The sequence below is a fragment of the Mercenaria mercenaria genome, chromosome 2, assembly GCF_021730395.1.
Source record: "Mercenaria mercenaria strain notata chromosome 2, MADL_Memer_1, whole genome shotgun sequence".
In the NCBI taxonomy this organism is placed as follows: Eukaryota; Metazoa; Mollusca; class Bivalvia; order Venerida; family Veneridae; genus Mercenaria; species Mercenaria mercenaria.
Genome location: NC_069362.1, coordinates 88252416 through 88270054, shown reverse-complemented (window position 1 = coordinate 88270054; position 17639 = coordinate 88252416). Strand labels below are relative to the sequence as shown.

The 17639-nt window shown below is 34.8% G+C and overlaps 1 protein-coding gene across 1 annotated transcript in view; it reads left to right on the top strand.

Moving 5' to 3' along the window:
* The window catches only part of LOC123564527 (receptor-type guanylate cyclase Gyc76C-like), a 365429-nt gene that overhangs the window by 281614 nt on the left and 66176 nt on the right, over positions 1–17639 (top strand). Inside the window, exon 6 of the mRNA XM_045358180.2 lies at positions 5834–5980. Within this exon, the coding sequence (XP_045214115.2) occupies positions 5834–5980 (147 nt within the window). The remainder of the gene's footprint in view (positions 1–5833; positions 5981–17639) is intronic.

The following is a 17639-nucleotide window of genomic DNA, read 5'->3' as shown; positions in this document are numbered from 1 at the left end:
TGTTTAGTTTTGCAATTTGAAAAATGTTAGATGAAAGATGAATGTTAGATGAAAAATTCATAAACTTCTTTCCTTATTACAATTCGCCGACCATCATTTTTAAAGATATTTCTTGTAAATATTGATCAGTGTATGCCGACGCTACATCTATTGGTAAGTTTTAACAAATATCTCAACTATCAGAATGATGTGCACAAGGTGCAAGGCTTGTAACTCAATTAGCTTAGCATCCTGAGATAAAATAACATTGGTTCATGCAATTGGATTCAAGAGTATACACGGGAAATAACAAACTAATTTCCCCATTTCAAACAATTTTTCTCCTCACTCTCATTTTTATGAATTTAGAAATGCTCTCTAATTAGATAACTTAAAGCTGTATAACTTGTGCCAGAAATGGATATCATTCCGATGATGAATTCATGTATTCAACAGTTTTCTGTAGCTGAATTAATTCTACAGAAATTTTTCCTTTTTACCAGTAAATAATACCAAATACATAAGGTAGTTCTATTTAAAATGCTAGCCGAAAGCTTGTTTAACATTAAACCAATAGCAAGAAATTGAAATAATTTCTTAAATGATCACTCTAAGCTCGAACAAAAAAAAATATTCCAGTGACATTTTATTCTAAGAGAAGTTGTTCAAACACATCATGTCTCTTGTACTTACTAGAATCTATTCTGGGATTTGTTGTCAGTAGAAGGTGTATAATATATAATTCAATGAGACATTGCATTTAACAAAACTCACAAAAGTACATCTACCATATGGGATTGTTTCACATTCGCGCTTCATTTTACCACATGCTCCTATTTTTGTGCAAATAATTGAATTAGAAAGTCTAGATGTTATCGTTGTGTTTGAAGTAATTTGTTATGTTTCGTTTAGTTTCGCTTTGCTTCTCGATTCAAAGATTGATAATTCAATGCTTCTAAACCAAACGCTCTGTAAGTGACACTTCGAATTACAGTATAAAAATATACATTTTATTTTTAAGTTACTGCTGTTTTGAGCGTCTGCAGCTTGATGCATTTGTATGTACCGCCAGTCAAACTGAAACTTACCCGAAATAGTTTACGGCGTATAAAGTTCTTACATCATTTGGAAGAATAGAACGTATCCAAGTGAAATATTAGTATACTCGATTTAAGAGTCTGTTCATGGAAGTTCATGAAACGTGCAACGACCCTCGCACCACTTATCAGATATACGTAATATTCCCAAGATCACCAGAAATACAAGTATTGAATATTTTTGTGATCGCCTTATTATATGTAAAGAGTAAGTTTAAGCAATGTATTTTGTGTCATCTTAAAAGCTTTAATTTTAATACAATTGTAAAAGGTTTTTCTTTTTGATTATTTATTGTGTATTTTGCGACCGTCATAAAGAAACTTTCGTACACTGCAGGGTAACGATGTATATAACTAAGTAACTGTTTATACAGGTAAACAAAAGGTATATTTCTGAAAATTTGATACATTATAATGAATACAAATTGATCGCAATTGTTGCTAAAAGTTTTGACTTTCTGGAAAATATCCATTAACGTTATTCACCTGCAAGTCATTTGTAATTATTCAAATGTGATTATTCTTTAAATAAATAGATAAACGAATCGATTAGTTAAAAGTAAACTGAGGTGCAAACTGCTGTTACGGCATTTTATCATTTGATTATTCTGCCAAAATACATTAATTTTCCATTTTCATCTAACATTCTTTTTCCTGTCTCACTTATCATAGCTTACTAGCTTGTTAACAAGTCATTTTTGTCTTCTCAAGATAAATGTGGTCTGTATTTAAACAGTTCTAACAAAACTTGATGACGTCGAAACCAATTCCTTTGAATATCAATGTGTCCTATGTATCTGTTTTGTTCGTCCTCTTTGTAGTCAATGCTGACATAGAGGATATTACTTAAGTGACTTTTTTATTTAATTTATAAAACGAGTTGAATGGAATAAGAAAATGCGAAGCATTGCCAAGCATGTTATCAATTTTATTCAACGACTTTAATAAATTCAATGTGGAAAGACGCAAATGTAATATTCTTGTTATCACATGTAAGCTTTTTCTGCTGAAAGATCAAAATTTCGTCTTTCTTTACCTATTATAGACCAAGTAAATTCGACCAACATCTCCTATACTTAAAAGTTTTATTACACTAGTTTAATACCAAGTTGATGTGTAATAAATATCCTTTTTTCACTCCCACGACGTCACACATGTGATAAAAACATAAAAGATGACATAGAATGAAGACATAAATCAATATAATACTGATAATAATAGTAAGTTAGGAAATAGTATAATTAGCCTGAAAAAGGCCATGTGTTTCGTCCAAATTTGGTTGCACAGTATCATCTGTTGCGTTTAACTAGTACATGCCTCTCTAATAATTGTTTAACTGTTTTAAGCTTTTTATTAATGTTTGCTACTGATATTTATTATATTTCTTATATATTCTAGATCTATTGATATTTTTGTAACATAATTTTGTTCAGAGAAGAGACTGAAAGAAGTTAGTAAAATAGGAAAAGAACGTAACACTTTCGCGTAGAGAATATATCAGTGGTCTAACTTATTAGTTTGTTAATGAACGAATGAAATAAAAGGCATAGGCCTACAGTCCATTCGGGTATTGTCAGGATGTTAGAACAGTTTACACCATTTCGGAAAACACTCTGTCAAACAAAAATCTATTATAAAACATTTCCCTAGGGAGAGCAATGCCACTTTGCCTGATATATTTATTATAGGATTACGTCCTTATTTATTTATTTATTTATTTTTTTTTTTTGGCTTTAGATCAAAGTATGCCAACGAAATAAGTATGTTTCGGATTATAATAGCAACACATATTTAATAGAAGATTTGGGTAGAATGCACTTTAGCGGTCCCCGGAAGTTTACAATGCGCATGCGCAGCAAGTTGGGGGTGTAGGGTTAAGCGGGGGTGTGGGGGCTGCTGCCCCCAAATATATTCATCTCACAATAAAGTTACACTTTTTAACTTTTGATATTTAAGACATTATTAAACTACTATTATTATAGGGACCGCTAAAGTGCAAGTGCTCCGAAGATTTTAAATTAGCAATTTCTTTTTAGATTTAATTCAGTACGCCATCTGCGTATAAATATAGATACTTATATTTTGATATGTGATAATGACAGCAAACCAGCATTAATGTGGATTTGTTTTGATCGTGACTGTTGCACGACCGTGTCACAGTGCAGACTCGACCACTACTACGATCAAAATAATTTGAACAGGAGTTTGATGAAGGATGATACTCAATAGAGCCTATGTCAGTTTTTTTGTTTTGTTTTGTAGTTTTGCAGTATTTTTATTGTATGCTAAACACAAAAAGGGGTTATAGGAAATATGCATAATGAATATGAGTATGACTTTGGGACTTAAATTAAAGCTAGTGTTTGTTTTATTCGCTTTGGAGATTTTTTGGCATTAGAACGTATAAGGAAGAGAGAGAATATTAAACTCTATTTTAGCCCTTACCCCGATGAATTTCTACAACGAACTTGTCCATCTTTCACTTTGGACAGTACAATTAACTGTTAAAGGAGGTGCTTACAAAAGGACACCGACAGAATGGCGAACAGTGCAGATCATGATCAGACTGCACGGATGTGATAGTTGATCATGATTTACACTGGCCGCAAAGATAGACTCAAACCTGTCCAGCATTATTACGGCTAGTACGAGTAGTAACTCCAGATCACAGCAGTGCGGTTTAGATGTAATTTTGCAGTAAGTAAATGTGAAAAGAAATATCGCCTGTAGAAGACACATGACCATACCCTATTTCCCATTTGACATACTCTATTTCCCATTTGATGCCAACTTAAACGATAGTATCGAAGACTTTCATATCTAAAAAGGTATTATTCAGTTTAGAATATTCAGTTTCTTATAAAGTCTGTAGAAAATTATACACATGACTTATTTTATATTTAATATTCCCACCGGAATTCATACCCGTCGGAAATATTTCCCATGGGAAATGGGAAATATATCCCATAGGAAATATTTCCCATGGGAATAATCTAAAAGTCTTCCCATCGGAAATATTTCCCATAGGAAATGATTCCCATAGGAACGTCCTCCCATGGCCGAAATATGGGAACGGTTTCCCATGGGAAAATCTGTAAAATAATAAAATGACAAATAACTTTTTCCAAAGTCATGTTATGATGTGCCTGGTGTAGAATAGGTTTAAAAGATAATGATTTATCATTTTAAGAAACAAATATATTTCCCATGGGAAATCCCCATGGGAAATCCACTTTCCCATGGGAAAATTTATCACATGTTCTTCCCATGGGAAAGTTATTTTCCCATGGGAAAGTGGATTTCCCATGGGAAAAGACCGCATTCCTATGGGAAAATAGCATTTCCCATGGGAAAGTTAAGTTTTTAATGTTGACTGCTGCTTTGTTGGTGGCATAAAATCAAATTGAAAAGTATGGCGTGCATCAGAATTTGAAGTACTTTACTTTTGCGAAAGAAATTTTAAGATAGCGTGTACAGAAGTACTTGCTGTTTTTGCCACATATTGGCGTGGCAAATTAAAATTGGCGGCCATTTTATAATATCCGTATGTAACGAGTAAAAAGCTTGAATTTATACATATAAGGAGAATATCTCAGTCAGAAGGATATTGATATTTGGATAAAATTTCGAGAAGTTGTATGCTAGACAAAAATGTATTTTCATGGGCTCTTGCTGTGCTCAGACAAAGTAAAACAAAATGTATTGACATTGATATCTATTTAATCGAAACAGACAAATATTATTAAAAAGAACAATAAATGAGGTTCACCTAGTAACTAAATATTCCGTTCGAAAACGTGTGTACATTTTACCCAATGAAATGATGTCGCATTTAAAATGTAAAAACAAATCGTTAGATATATTTCACTTGCAGTATTGAAATGTTTGCTGCTTGTAAAATGAAACTAGAATTATTCTTATATGTTTATTATTTGTTCACGATATAAATGTAAGTTTTGCGGCTTGAGGGGCGTAAGTAGGATGTTTTTATATTAGAAATATATTTAAATTGTTATTTTTATTGAAAATAAATAGTTTCCCTGATAAAAATTCGGACCAATGAAACTTTTGATAATAATATTTCGATTTTGTTTTTATAAAAATGTATCTTTTATGCTAACTACGACATATGTAAAGCAGTCAATTACCGAGTAAAGTCAGTATTGAAGTTTCACACGAAATTGCATGTGCATTTGAAAATACTTAACTTATATAATGATGGACGAAAATCAGAGACAGTCGCCGGTGTGACATTCACGATCGCAACCGCCGACTTCACTCTTCGCCTACTGATTAATTACTTGGCACGAAAAGTGTATAACTGAATTGTCTAGTATTAACGGTTCTTTGGGACAACTCTTGTTGTGTATGTTTTTGGGACTGAAACAACCGGTTTTCCAATTATGTCCGATGAATTGCATTGGTTGTTTTCTCCGGTTATGCTGATCCGTCGGTTGGCAGATCTAACGCTACTAAATTACCTCCACCAAATCAGTTCTTAACTGACATTTTGAAGACTATTACTACACATGATTTTTTTTACTGTAGTATATAATTTGAATGGTTTAACATATCATAATTATCTATTTTTCAATAAAATGTGTTATACTATTTATGTTTTTTTTTTATTTGCTTTACAATTTGATCAAAGTTTTATTTGCTTTACAATTTGATCAGTAAGTTATGCGCTTACAAAGATACTGAAAGGCAGACATCTGTTTATACAGAACAAAACTATGTTTATAATTCTATTTCAGTTTATGTCTTTCTTGGAACGTACAATGGCATTGTTGATATGATGACCAACATGTATGATCGGGGACTGTTAGACACAGGGGAATACGTTGTTATTTACTTCGATCATGAAACAGTAGACACCATAGATCCATTTAGATACTATAGACGTAAGTACGTTTTGCATTTATAAGCTACATCGACACATGTAAAGTACGGTAAAAGGTTATATGTAAAAAAATTAAACCGAGGTAAAACTTTTGTCAAAAGAACGAGGTTCTACCGAGATTTTTGACTTATCTCAAACGAAGAATTGAATTTCTTTGTTAGTGCGGTTGATTTATATTCTCCCCGTTTCAGCCATTTTACCTATTACTTCATACCTAATTTTGATCTAGGAAAGATAAGTGATAATCATATTCCTGCATTTCCTCATTAGAAATGGTCATACCTGTATAATAATTTTGTTTCCTCTCCTTGCATCAAATTATGCTTACAACTAACTCTCAGTATTTTTCAACAGCAATCATTTCGCTAGTGGTATGATATAAAACACGTAAGAAATACCAGTTATAAAACAAAATACCCCTAGACTTCCAATTCAATACCCCTAAATTCAATTCTTCGTTTGTTCGTTTTGTCCTTGTGTGTTGACTTTGTGTGCGCGCGTGTGTGTATGCTTATTGTTCGTCTTGTCCTTATGTGTTGGCTTTGAGTGTGTGTGTGTGTGTCGAGTGTGTGTGTGTGTGTGTGGTGCACGCGTTTGCGTGCTGGGGGGTTCGTTTTGAGGAGGCTGCGCTTTTGGTGCGTGGCATTCCCTGTTTGATATTTCTCTTTGTTTTTTTTTTCCAAGCATATTTGTTTTCACATAAAATGTTACATAAGATGTAACTTGAAATACAAAACTTTCAAAAGTGTTCGAAGTTAATTATGTCTGCTAATAATAAATTATATCGACCTGAGACTGTGGCACGTCTTGTAACATTCTTGCTACAAATATAGATCACTGGCATATTTGTTACGTGCCTGGAAATAGGCTGTAAAACAACTTGTCTATTTTTATTCTCGACATAATTGTGACAGTTGCCAAAAAACGCGAAGAATTGAATATGGTTCCATCAGGAATTTGGCTGCTTGTATGACTTATAAGTTTTGAATTATTTCATATTGAATGTCTATAGCAGAGTACTTTAGCTAGTGCTTTGCCTACGTGACCTATCTCTCTCGCTGATGTGTCTCCCTAAAATTCTAATAAACATTTTCGAATTAAGACGAAGTGGAGTGTGATCACCTCAGACGAGAGCTTTTTCACGGGGATCATCTCAACATAATTTTATTATATTATATTAAGCAGTAGGACGTATGCGTAACATATTCCAATGCGTGACTCTAATTACCTCCCCTGACGCTTCGTCTATAGAGTCACAAGCAACGACTATTAAAAATTGGCATAATCAAGGTACTTCAGAATTTGAAACACGATTGCTAACATAATGTTGATTTAATAGCGCGAAGAAAAATATTTCTGAATAGCACATTTGCTTCTGTGCTTGGTATTATGTAAAACATAATATGCCGTGTTATATTCTCTTCCCAGTACCTGAAGAAAGTTATCCACTGACCTATATTTTCGGATTGTGTTTCGCCATTAATGACGTCACAGCTTTAATTATTACATCACTATTGGCGCATTTCTTTCAGCGCCATGTACCAGTTCTTGATAGCAGTTAATTAGGAGCACAACATTTCAGGCTAGTTCTAAGTGTATTAGCGCAAAATAATTTGTATTTTCGCAAGGATCTAACATAATCTGACATTATCTGACAACATTTGAAAATAAAACATGTTTGGGAGAGATCTACAGATATTTATTTCCAGGTGCTTTTTCTTTCATGAAGACCTGGGATATATTTCGTTAGATAGATAGAGCACGACCTTTTCCTGTGCTAAATGCCGTAATTTATGACTGTTATTGTGTGTATGTTTTACGCAGAAATGCAAAATAACGATTTCGTTCGCGAGAACCTACAGCAATTTAAGATCTTTAGATCAAGATCATCTATTTCATTTCTTCTGCTCTAAAGGTTGAAGTTTGTGTTAGAATGTGAATCACTAACGATTATGCCTGTTTTCATACGTGACTGCGTTGGACGTAATGTCAGACTGAACTGAAATAAAAGTGATAATTACGGCATAAGTTTGACTAGCGTAAACGGTGATAAGGCCTGGATTATTATGCCACTACTTTGCTGTGGGGATGTAAATTTTGCTTCCTCTGTTCGTCCGTCCGTCTGTCCGTCAGAGAAAATTTAAAACACACATATTGCAAAAAGTATTTAACGACCGTCATGAAATAGTGATCCATCAGAGGTTCGTTAAAATGCCGAGAACTAGGGAACCATGGTGAACCTCTGGTATACGTGAATGTTATTCAACAATTTGAGTCGGTCACCCGAGATTTTGATACTTTGTTCGTCGTCGCCCGTAGCTCCCAATTTCAGTATTAACACTGGAAAGGCTGCAGTTTTAGTGCAATCGTAATGAAACTTAGTCAGAATTTGTTTGTATAAAATCTCGACATATTTTTACTCTGGGTAATTATGGCTTAAACACTACGTGACTTAGTCAAATCATAGAAAACCCTTGTTAAACCTCTATATTCCATTTTTTGCTGGATCTAAAGTCACTAGATTAAGTTCTTAACACTCTAGATGCCATATTTTCTACATGAAAACGTTAAAATAAGGATATCTGGGATATAAAACTAGGTCACTAGGTCATATCGTAGAATTTTCTTGAAATGCCCCTTCGCCCCCCCCCCCCCCCCCCCCCCCCCCCCCCCCCCCCCCCCTGTCAAAATATCGATCGTCCTAAGTGCCCGCAGTAAGCTTCGTCTTAATTCGAAAAAAGCATACATGCTCATATTTGGTATATGCGGGTAGCGGATCTCTAACTTGAACAGTTCTTATCTTCCCCAAACTAAGTTACATTATTTATTGGTATGAAATATCCGCTAAGGTCGCATCTGTAGAGTTACAGGCCTGGAATTACTCACTGTTGCGAAAATTGACAGTATCAGCTCTCCAATTTGCGCAGTTCTTATCTTATGTTCACCGAACCAGGTCATAAAGTTTATGAGCCTTACATTACGGCTACGTTCGATAACCGTCCGGATAGTCCTAGTGATTATAGAGTAACGACCCTTGAATTCTTAAATCTTTAGAATTTTTTTTTATCCAATTTTTGCTCATGTACATGATATTTCGAGTACTTCTGATAAACAGCTGGATATTCCAATTTTGGCAGTTTCTTAACTGTGCAGACTCCTTGGCTGTCCTTTTTCGCTGGCTTAGTGGTCACAGTTGGAGGTCAAAGGTGAATTGGGTTTTTTTCCTGTCCGGTCCAGAACTCTGTCATCCAGCAAGGGATTACAATATTACTTAGCATAAATGTTCCCATTGATGAGACGATGTGTCAGGCGTAACACCCAGGACCCTAGCTTAAAGGTCAATGTCACACTTTGAGATCAAAGATCAATAGGATTTTTTTCCTGTCCAGTCTATAACTTTGTCATGCAAAACAGGATTTGAATATCAGTTGGCACAAATATTCCCCTGGATGAGACAACATGATGTCGCGCGCAAAACCCGGGCACTAGGTCTAAGGTCAAGGTCATACTTAGAGGTCAAATTCAAGAATGACTTTGTCCGGAGCATTTCTTCTTTATGCATTGAGGGATTTTGATGTAACTTGGCACAAATGTTCACAACCATGAGACAGATTGTCGTGAGCAAGAACCAGGTCCCTAGGTCAAAGGTCAAGGTAATACATAGAGGTCAAAGGTCAAATTCAAGAATGACTTTGTCCGGAGCATTTCTTCTTCATGCATTGAGGGATTTTGATGTAATTTGGCACAAATGTTCACCACCATGAGGCACCACCCTTGTTTTTAGAATTACATCCCTTTGTTGTTACTATAAATAGATTATATTGTAACTTTTTTATTACTGGCAGTAGGGAAAATCTAGACCGCTTTTCTGTGGTACAACATGCATGTTACATCCAATTTTAGGTGTATTTTGACCTATCTCTATCTGGTAAAGAGTTCCTTGTCGACTAAGTCATATATATAGGATTAATTTCCCTTTGTTGTTAATATAAATAACTTATATGATAACTTTTTTATAATCGGCAAAAGAATTCCATAGGAAAACAACTGTATGCTTTTATATATGCAAATTTTAATCCAAGTGTTTTCTTATAACATATTGTATATATAGTACAATATTGTTTATACATCATTGACAGATATCAGTTCTTTATGTTTTACTGCAGTAGAGAAAATTTGGTGCCTTTCAGTAGGGGACTTTGTATTGCATGGCAATACTTCATTCACTTGTTTTACTTGATAATGCAATTTTCTCTCTCTCTGGCATAGAAAATCTGTGCCAATTATTCAGCACAATATGCAATTATTTACCGATTTACACTGCCATCGATGTATTCTACTATGCCTTATTGCCAAAGGAGGTTCAATTGCAGTGTCATTTTAATAATAATTTTCTAAGACTGATTTCCTTGGGTTGACATATACATGGGTTTTCAATGAGATAAAGAGGAATTTACCAGCGTCATAAGATGAATTATTTGAAAGGCAGATTGCTCTTGTATTTTGCTATGAACTTGTCTTTTTCTATGTTGATGAGATGATAGGTAACTTATTGTTGTTGTCAAACATAGTTTTAGTATTATCGCCAAAAAAAAAAGGTTCAGAAATATCGCGAAATATTTCTCATTCTTTTGTGGTATACACGGCAGGAAAGTCATTCTGGTCTGCATTTTAGGAAGACTGAAACTTTTTTCGGTGCAACTCAAAACAAATACATTGCTATTGCTGAATATCTCATGTTATATGTTTTAGTTTTCTCCTCAACCTTATCTAATGCCTCATTCAGACAGACACATTTTAACTAAATATATACGTGTTTTATATTTATGGTGTAGCATATACGCTAATTACTTATTTCCTCGTAAGTATATACATGTAAACACTGACAAAATAGTAGCTGGCATTTAACCATTAACTCCATCAGTAATTCTCTTTAATACCAATTTTCATAAATTGTGTTTTACGTGTATGCGATTATTGTACATGAAATAATATAGTCTTATCTAATTATGTAAAGAATAATAATTTAAACAATTGCGTTGTAATTAAAAAGTGAATCATAAATGTTGACTAGCTGTAGGTCAATGAGAAACATAAGAATTTATTTCAAAATCTCATCTGTTGAGAAATCGAGAAGTATGAAAGGAATCTGTATGTTCTAACACTAATTAATTCAAAATCTGAAAATTAAACTAGACTTTTAGAAGTTGTCCAGATTTTCCTTTCCGTTCAATAAGCTATATTTAGAATGCAATCATAAGACTTTGCCTATTACAAGCATATGATTTACTGTCAATGTCATAGTTATTAAAACAGACTTTTGTCTCAGGGATTACCGAAAGTTTTAAACTTTAGTTAAGATGGCAAGCTGTCACTAAACTTCGGGTCTAACACTATTGTATAAAGAATTACCTTCGGACTGTATTTCTGAAAATAGAAACAGTGATATTCTGATACCTCTAATTAGGAATGAAAGGACTTTTGCCCACTACGCCAGAGTTACAGTTTGAGCAAGGAAATTGGTATTAAAACATAAAATCTGTGAAAACCTTTGTCTCGTGTTTTGCGTATACCTCGCAGCTAGAAAATACTTGCTTGTACAATAAACCAAAACGTATATGCCCTAGAAATAATCTTATAAATATTACATTTACGTACAAAAACCACTAACATTATCAAAACACTCCCCCTTTCAATCCGTATAAAGCACGTATTATTATGCAATGACTGATTAAAATGTCTGTTTCTCCGATATCTTCTCAGTACTGTTCAGAAAAGCAACATTATATCTTTAATTAGAATTTTTTAAACAAATGTGATAGCTAATGCGGTTTGTTACAAACACATGATGATGATTCAAATCAATTCTATAACTGTTAGCTTTACTGTTAGTTGTTACAAGAGACGGCTATCACTTCACCTTCACATTGTTCAAATAGCTTACACCTACTATTATCCTGTTTCTATTTTTCAATTACTGGCTGAAGTTCTGAAAATGTATTAACGCACAAAACAAACGGAAATGTTCAACAGTGTTCGTATCAAATGAACATGACGATAATTTCAGATGTCATCAGCAGAGGGAAGGTGTTCCAAAAACTATATACGGTAATGAAATAAGGGTCCTTATTCAATAATGTACAACCATACATACATGGAAAATACCGAATGTTCATTAACCAATGATCTAACGATAAAGGAAAAAAAATGTGTGTTTGTTTTGTTTGTTTTTACGTCACATCGATACAATTATTGCTGTATGTAAAGCGCCTTTGAACGTGTTTATCATGAAAAAGAAGTATATTAATCTGGTATAATAATAATAATAATAATTATAGGTCTTATGGCGACCCTCCAGCTATTGATGTTGGAAGAAGACCCCCAAGTGCCTCTCTGTGCATTATTTAATCAAGGCCGGCACCTAGATAGAAACACAAACCTTCCATAAGCCATCTTGATTGCACCCTCGCATGAACAATTCAATACTCTGAGCGAGACTCGAACCCACATCGGTAAGGGGCGAGTGATTTGAAGTCAGCAACCTTAACAACTCGGAAAAATACTTTCAGCACAGATAGCTGGGCAGATAACTGAAACAGTACTGCATTTGGTGATGCAAGCATGAAATTTGGCATGTGTACTCGTCTTGAAAATTCAAAATGGTCGCCATTTTTGAAGATGGCCGCCACAGGAAGTTGATTTTTGACTTAAACAGACTTATAAAGAGTTTATTTTTGTCAGTTCTGAGAAAAAATATCTCTTAAGATGCTTTGCGTGTGCAAAACCTATTTTTGAGACACAAAAGACTGGTTTCAAAATCCAATATGGCGTCTTTTATCAAGATGGCCGTCGTTTTATGTTAAAGAACTAATTTGCCATTAACTTTGACGTTCCTAGTTAAATCAGTTTTAATGTTATGAACAAATAACATATTTAGAGTGTTGAAGGACAGTTTTGTCTCGCCTGCATCTTTTAAAACTGAGGCTTAGCTTTTCCGACGGCGACGGCAATGACGGCGGCGGTGATGTTGACGTTAAGGTTGTATGTCAAGTTTTTTCGGAGAAACTTCTCTGTTTATTGGACTGAAACTTGACACACGTCTTTGTAATCATTAGGCGCTGTACAAAGACAAGTTCCATAACTCTGACACACATTTTAACAAAATTATCCCCCTTTTCAACTTAGAATTTTCAACGTTAGGTCTTCGTATTAAGTTTTTTTCTCAGAAACTACTATTTTTATTGGGTTGAAACTTCACACATGCCTTCATGGTCATTAGGCACTGTACAAAGCCAAGTTTCATATGAATTTCAACAAAATTACCCCCTTTTAAAATTTGAAATTGTAACGTTAAGTTTTTGTGTCTCTACATGGAATATATTTTAATTATGTCCCTTTATGACCGTCACTGCTTGATTGGAACGTGTAGTCAAACTTTATATAAGGCAGACATTTTTAAAATTAAAGTGTATGTAGCGATCCACGTAGACACATCAATTTTGATAAACAGAAGATCTGCTTTGTTTCGTAGGTGAAACAATGCAGATCTACTGTACTTGTTTCCTCTGGAAGGCATGTCTCAAGACTTTATATTTTGGCCAAATAGTTGTCACATTTGCAGCTGTGTAGATCTGTACACGGGAGTCCAAAACGATTGCATTTATACCTACCACAATATTCTGTTTTACATGCACATTTGGTCAGTTCTTTACAGCTATTTGCAATTGGTAGATTGTTGTCCAGTGTATCTTCCAAAGGTCACCATGTTTCTCCCATCCCCATTCAGCAGGATTCCCGACTTCCATTTGGCAAAACAGTGCCTGGCCCTATATGCAACCAGCTTGGTATGCAATACGCTTTGTGTGTTCGGCAAAGGCTACTGGAGTTGGGGGAATAACATCATATGGCCTCTGTTTTTGGGCAAACATGTCCAGTCTGACGCAATAAAGATGACAAATTTTTCAAGAACCATCTTGTTATCATTAATCATCACTGTCCGATATACTCCTGGGTTCTCAAAGACATCTGTCACTTCCTGGCAAACATTCCAAGTTCTACAAACAGCCTTTTAACCCTTTCCCCGGAAACCTGACACTACTGATTGACATGGCCGATTGATTGAATGACATCATGTATGGGAATCCAATTCAAATTCGTTCCCTGTTTAAAGGCTACCGCTGTTCAAGGTTAAGCCCTTCCAGCTCAGAAAATACATGAAAAGCGATGACAACAAAAACGAAATGAGGTCATGGCGCTAGACGAAGGGTTACTAGCAGCGGGAAAAGCTCACCCAGTTGGTGCAGTTTCTTGGGGGATAATGATAACTAGACTGAACTTTTTATTTTTCGGCCGACAGACATGTTGAAATGCACACACAAATAACTGTAATTTTGACCAGAGAGGAAAAGACTGTATGCAGTCAGGAAAATTAGTCTTGAAGTCTGACACCATGCAGTCATGAGGTATTCGATATACGGATGTTTATGCATGCATGCTGTTGTGGAGGGTCATAAACAGCTTGCCAGTAAAGCTACAGACACAGATTTAGTTGCCACCGCAATTCATGGCTATTCATGTATTTTCTCAGCTGAAAGATCTTGGCCTTCGGTAGCCTTCGGACAGAGAACAAATTTGAGATGGATTCCCCTAAATGATGTCATTCAATCAATTGGACACGAGAAAGCAAAAGATATTGCTTTCTTTCATGCGTTTACAGGTTTTGATGTTTCCGGGGAAAAGGTAAAAAGACTGTTTGACAACTTGGAATGTTTGTTCGGAAGTGACAGATGTCTTTAAGAACTTTGCTGTAAATCGGTCAGTGATGAGGACAAGGGAGTTCGTGAAAAAAAGCCTGTCTTCTTTATGTAAGACAGGTCAAGTTTTATAGCAGATATTTATCGCGTCAGGCTGGACATGTTTGCCAACAAACGTCATATGATGCTCTTGGCCCGACACAAGCAGCCCTTGCCAAACACACAAAGCGTGCTGCATACCAAGCTGGTTGTATATGGGGACAAGCATTGTTTGCCAAATTGAAGTCGAAAATCCTGCTGAATGGAGATGGGAAAAACATGGTGACCCTTGGCAGATGCACTGGCCAACAATCCACCAGTTGAAAATAGCTGTGAAGAACTGACCAAATGTGCATATGAAACAATGTTGTTCTAGGTGTAAATGCAATCGTTTTAGACTCCCATTTACAGATTTATACAGCTGCAAATGTGACAACTATTTAGCCAAAATATAAAGTTTTGAGACATGCCTTCCAGGGGAAACAAGTACAGTAGATCTGCAGTGTTTCACCTATGACACAAAGCAGGTCTTCTGTTTATCAAAATTGATGTGTATGCGTAGATTGCTATATACACTTTAATTTTAAAATTTTCTGCGTTATATAAAGCTGGACTAAAAGTTCGTATCAAGCAGTGACGGCCATAAAGGGACATAATTGAATAACATTCCATGTAGAGACACAAAAACTTAACGTTACAATTTCTAATTTTGAAAGGGGAATAATTCTGTTAACATTAATGTCGTCGTCATCATCGTCCCGCCGAAAAGCTACGCCTTAGTCCGCCATCAGTTCCTAAAGTCTCAGGCGAGACAAAAACTGTCCTTTTATGCTCTAAATATGTTATTTGACTATAACATTAAAATTGATTCAACTAGGAACGTCAGTATTAATGGCAAATTAGTTCTTTCACATAAAACGGCGGCCATCTTGAAAAAAGACGCCATATTGGATTTTGAAACCAGTCTTTTGTGTCTCAAAAATAGGTTTTGCACACTCAAAACATCTTAAAAGATATCTTTTCCTCAAAAGTGACAAAAATAGTACTCAGTTTAGGTCTGTTTAAGTCAAAAATCAACTTCCTGTGGCTGCAATCTTGAAAAATGGCCGCCATATTGAATTTTTAAGTGGCTAACAGACTTTTCGAAAGAAGGGGGCTCAGACGAGTACACATGCCAAATTTCATGCTTGCATCACCAGATGCAGTATTTTCCCGAATATATGACTTAATCTGCCCAGCTATGATAAGGAATTGGTTTTAAGACAAAAGTGTAATTCAGTTGTTTATATTGTTACTATAAAATGTAATGTTCTTTAAACAAACATAGTATAAATCAGTGGCAACAGCGACAGAATCTTTAATACTTAAGCTTCAGTATGATAGATAAATACTTACTGAAATAGTTGGTGATTTTTTGAAAGGTTTTAGGCACAGATACTAACATATATCAATTGATAGTTCATTTTGTAGCACAGACAATTTCAAAGAAAAACTATCACAGTCTTTCCCTATTTATTTTACATTCTCTTAGAATTACTTCAAAACGTTTTTGTGCAATTTCGTCAAGTGACGGCTAGATCTAGAGAATATCACTGTAAACGCAACAGACTACGATGTAGATACATACTTTTCATTAAACTTTCGTTCGATCTCATTTACATAAATTATTAGATCATGAAATGTTGAAAACGGAAAGAAATAATTACAATTAACGGTTATAAATTTGAAAAAGTCACATATATCTTTCAAACAAGTACTCACTCACACGTAGTTACACGTAGAATTTTTCTCTGAAATACGTCACTCTCGGCACGTATAAACATTAATCACGAACATACTTGCACTTTTTTAGCAATACAGCTATTTTCGGGACATTGAGAAGTTATAAATTCAAGATACTTTCAGATATATGTCAGACATTAGAACGTAATAACATGATCCTTTACTACAAAAGCCGCTTAGCTCAATAGAGAGAGCGCAGATATACGGATCGCGGAGTCGCAAACAAAATATTTCCCGCAGAGTATTTAGAATGTTTTGTGCCTTTGAGAACTTTTTTCTTGTTTACCACATAGACTAATAGTAATAATGCAATAAAACAAGGCTTACTTTCGGTGGCAAATTAGGTCAGTGATGAGCATGATGTTAATCACTTATTGTCGTCGTTAAGAGGCTCATTATAACAATTCAGATTAGTGAATTTCCATTTGGAAATGAACCTTAGAATGGTTCGTTAGGGGTTTAGAAAGACATAATTCACATGACCAGTACTTTAATTTGGTTGTGTTAAAATAACAGTGGTAAAAATTACTGACTCCGAATTTCTTACCCATACCCTTGGGTTAAAAAGGCACTGGTACCCTAGTGATACCATAAATAGTGTCGAGAAGTTACTGTATGACATAAGTGAGTTATTTAGATAAGTTCAGAAAATAGTACCTGGCTATTATTTATAAATTTATCCATTCTCTACAGTGATTTGTAATTTAAAACAGCAGCAAATAGTAGGCCATAAAGTAACTGGATGTTCTACAGTTGCATTCTCAAACTACTGGTTAAACTATCATATTGCAAATTAACAATCTTATTTATCAGTTTCCTTTGTTCGTACCATAAATTATTGATTGAGGTATATTCCTCTGTTTAGCACAGCACCGTAGAAATCAAGAGATAGTTCTATAGCTCTAGTGACAGTGTTAATCCGCTTGCACCAAACAAAGGCCATTATTACTGCATACTACTAAATCTTCTTACTAAAATTTGAAAATACTAAATGCCATTATGCTCGTACCTTCCTCAATAACAATGTTAACTGTGGCTGTTTGTTATACCTTTTAAATTGAACACGAATGTACACTGCAACAATAA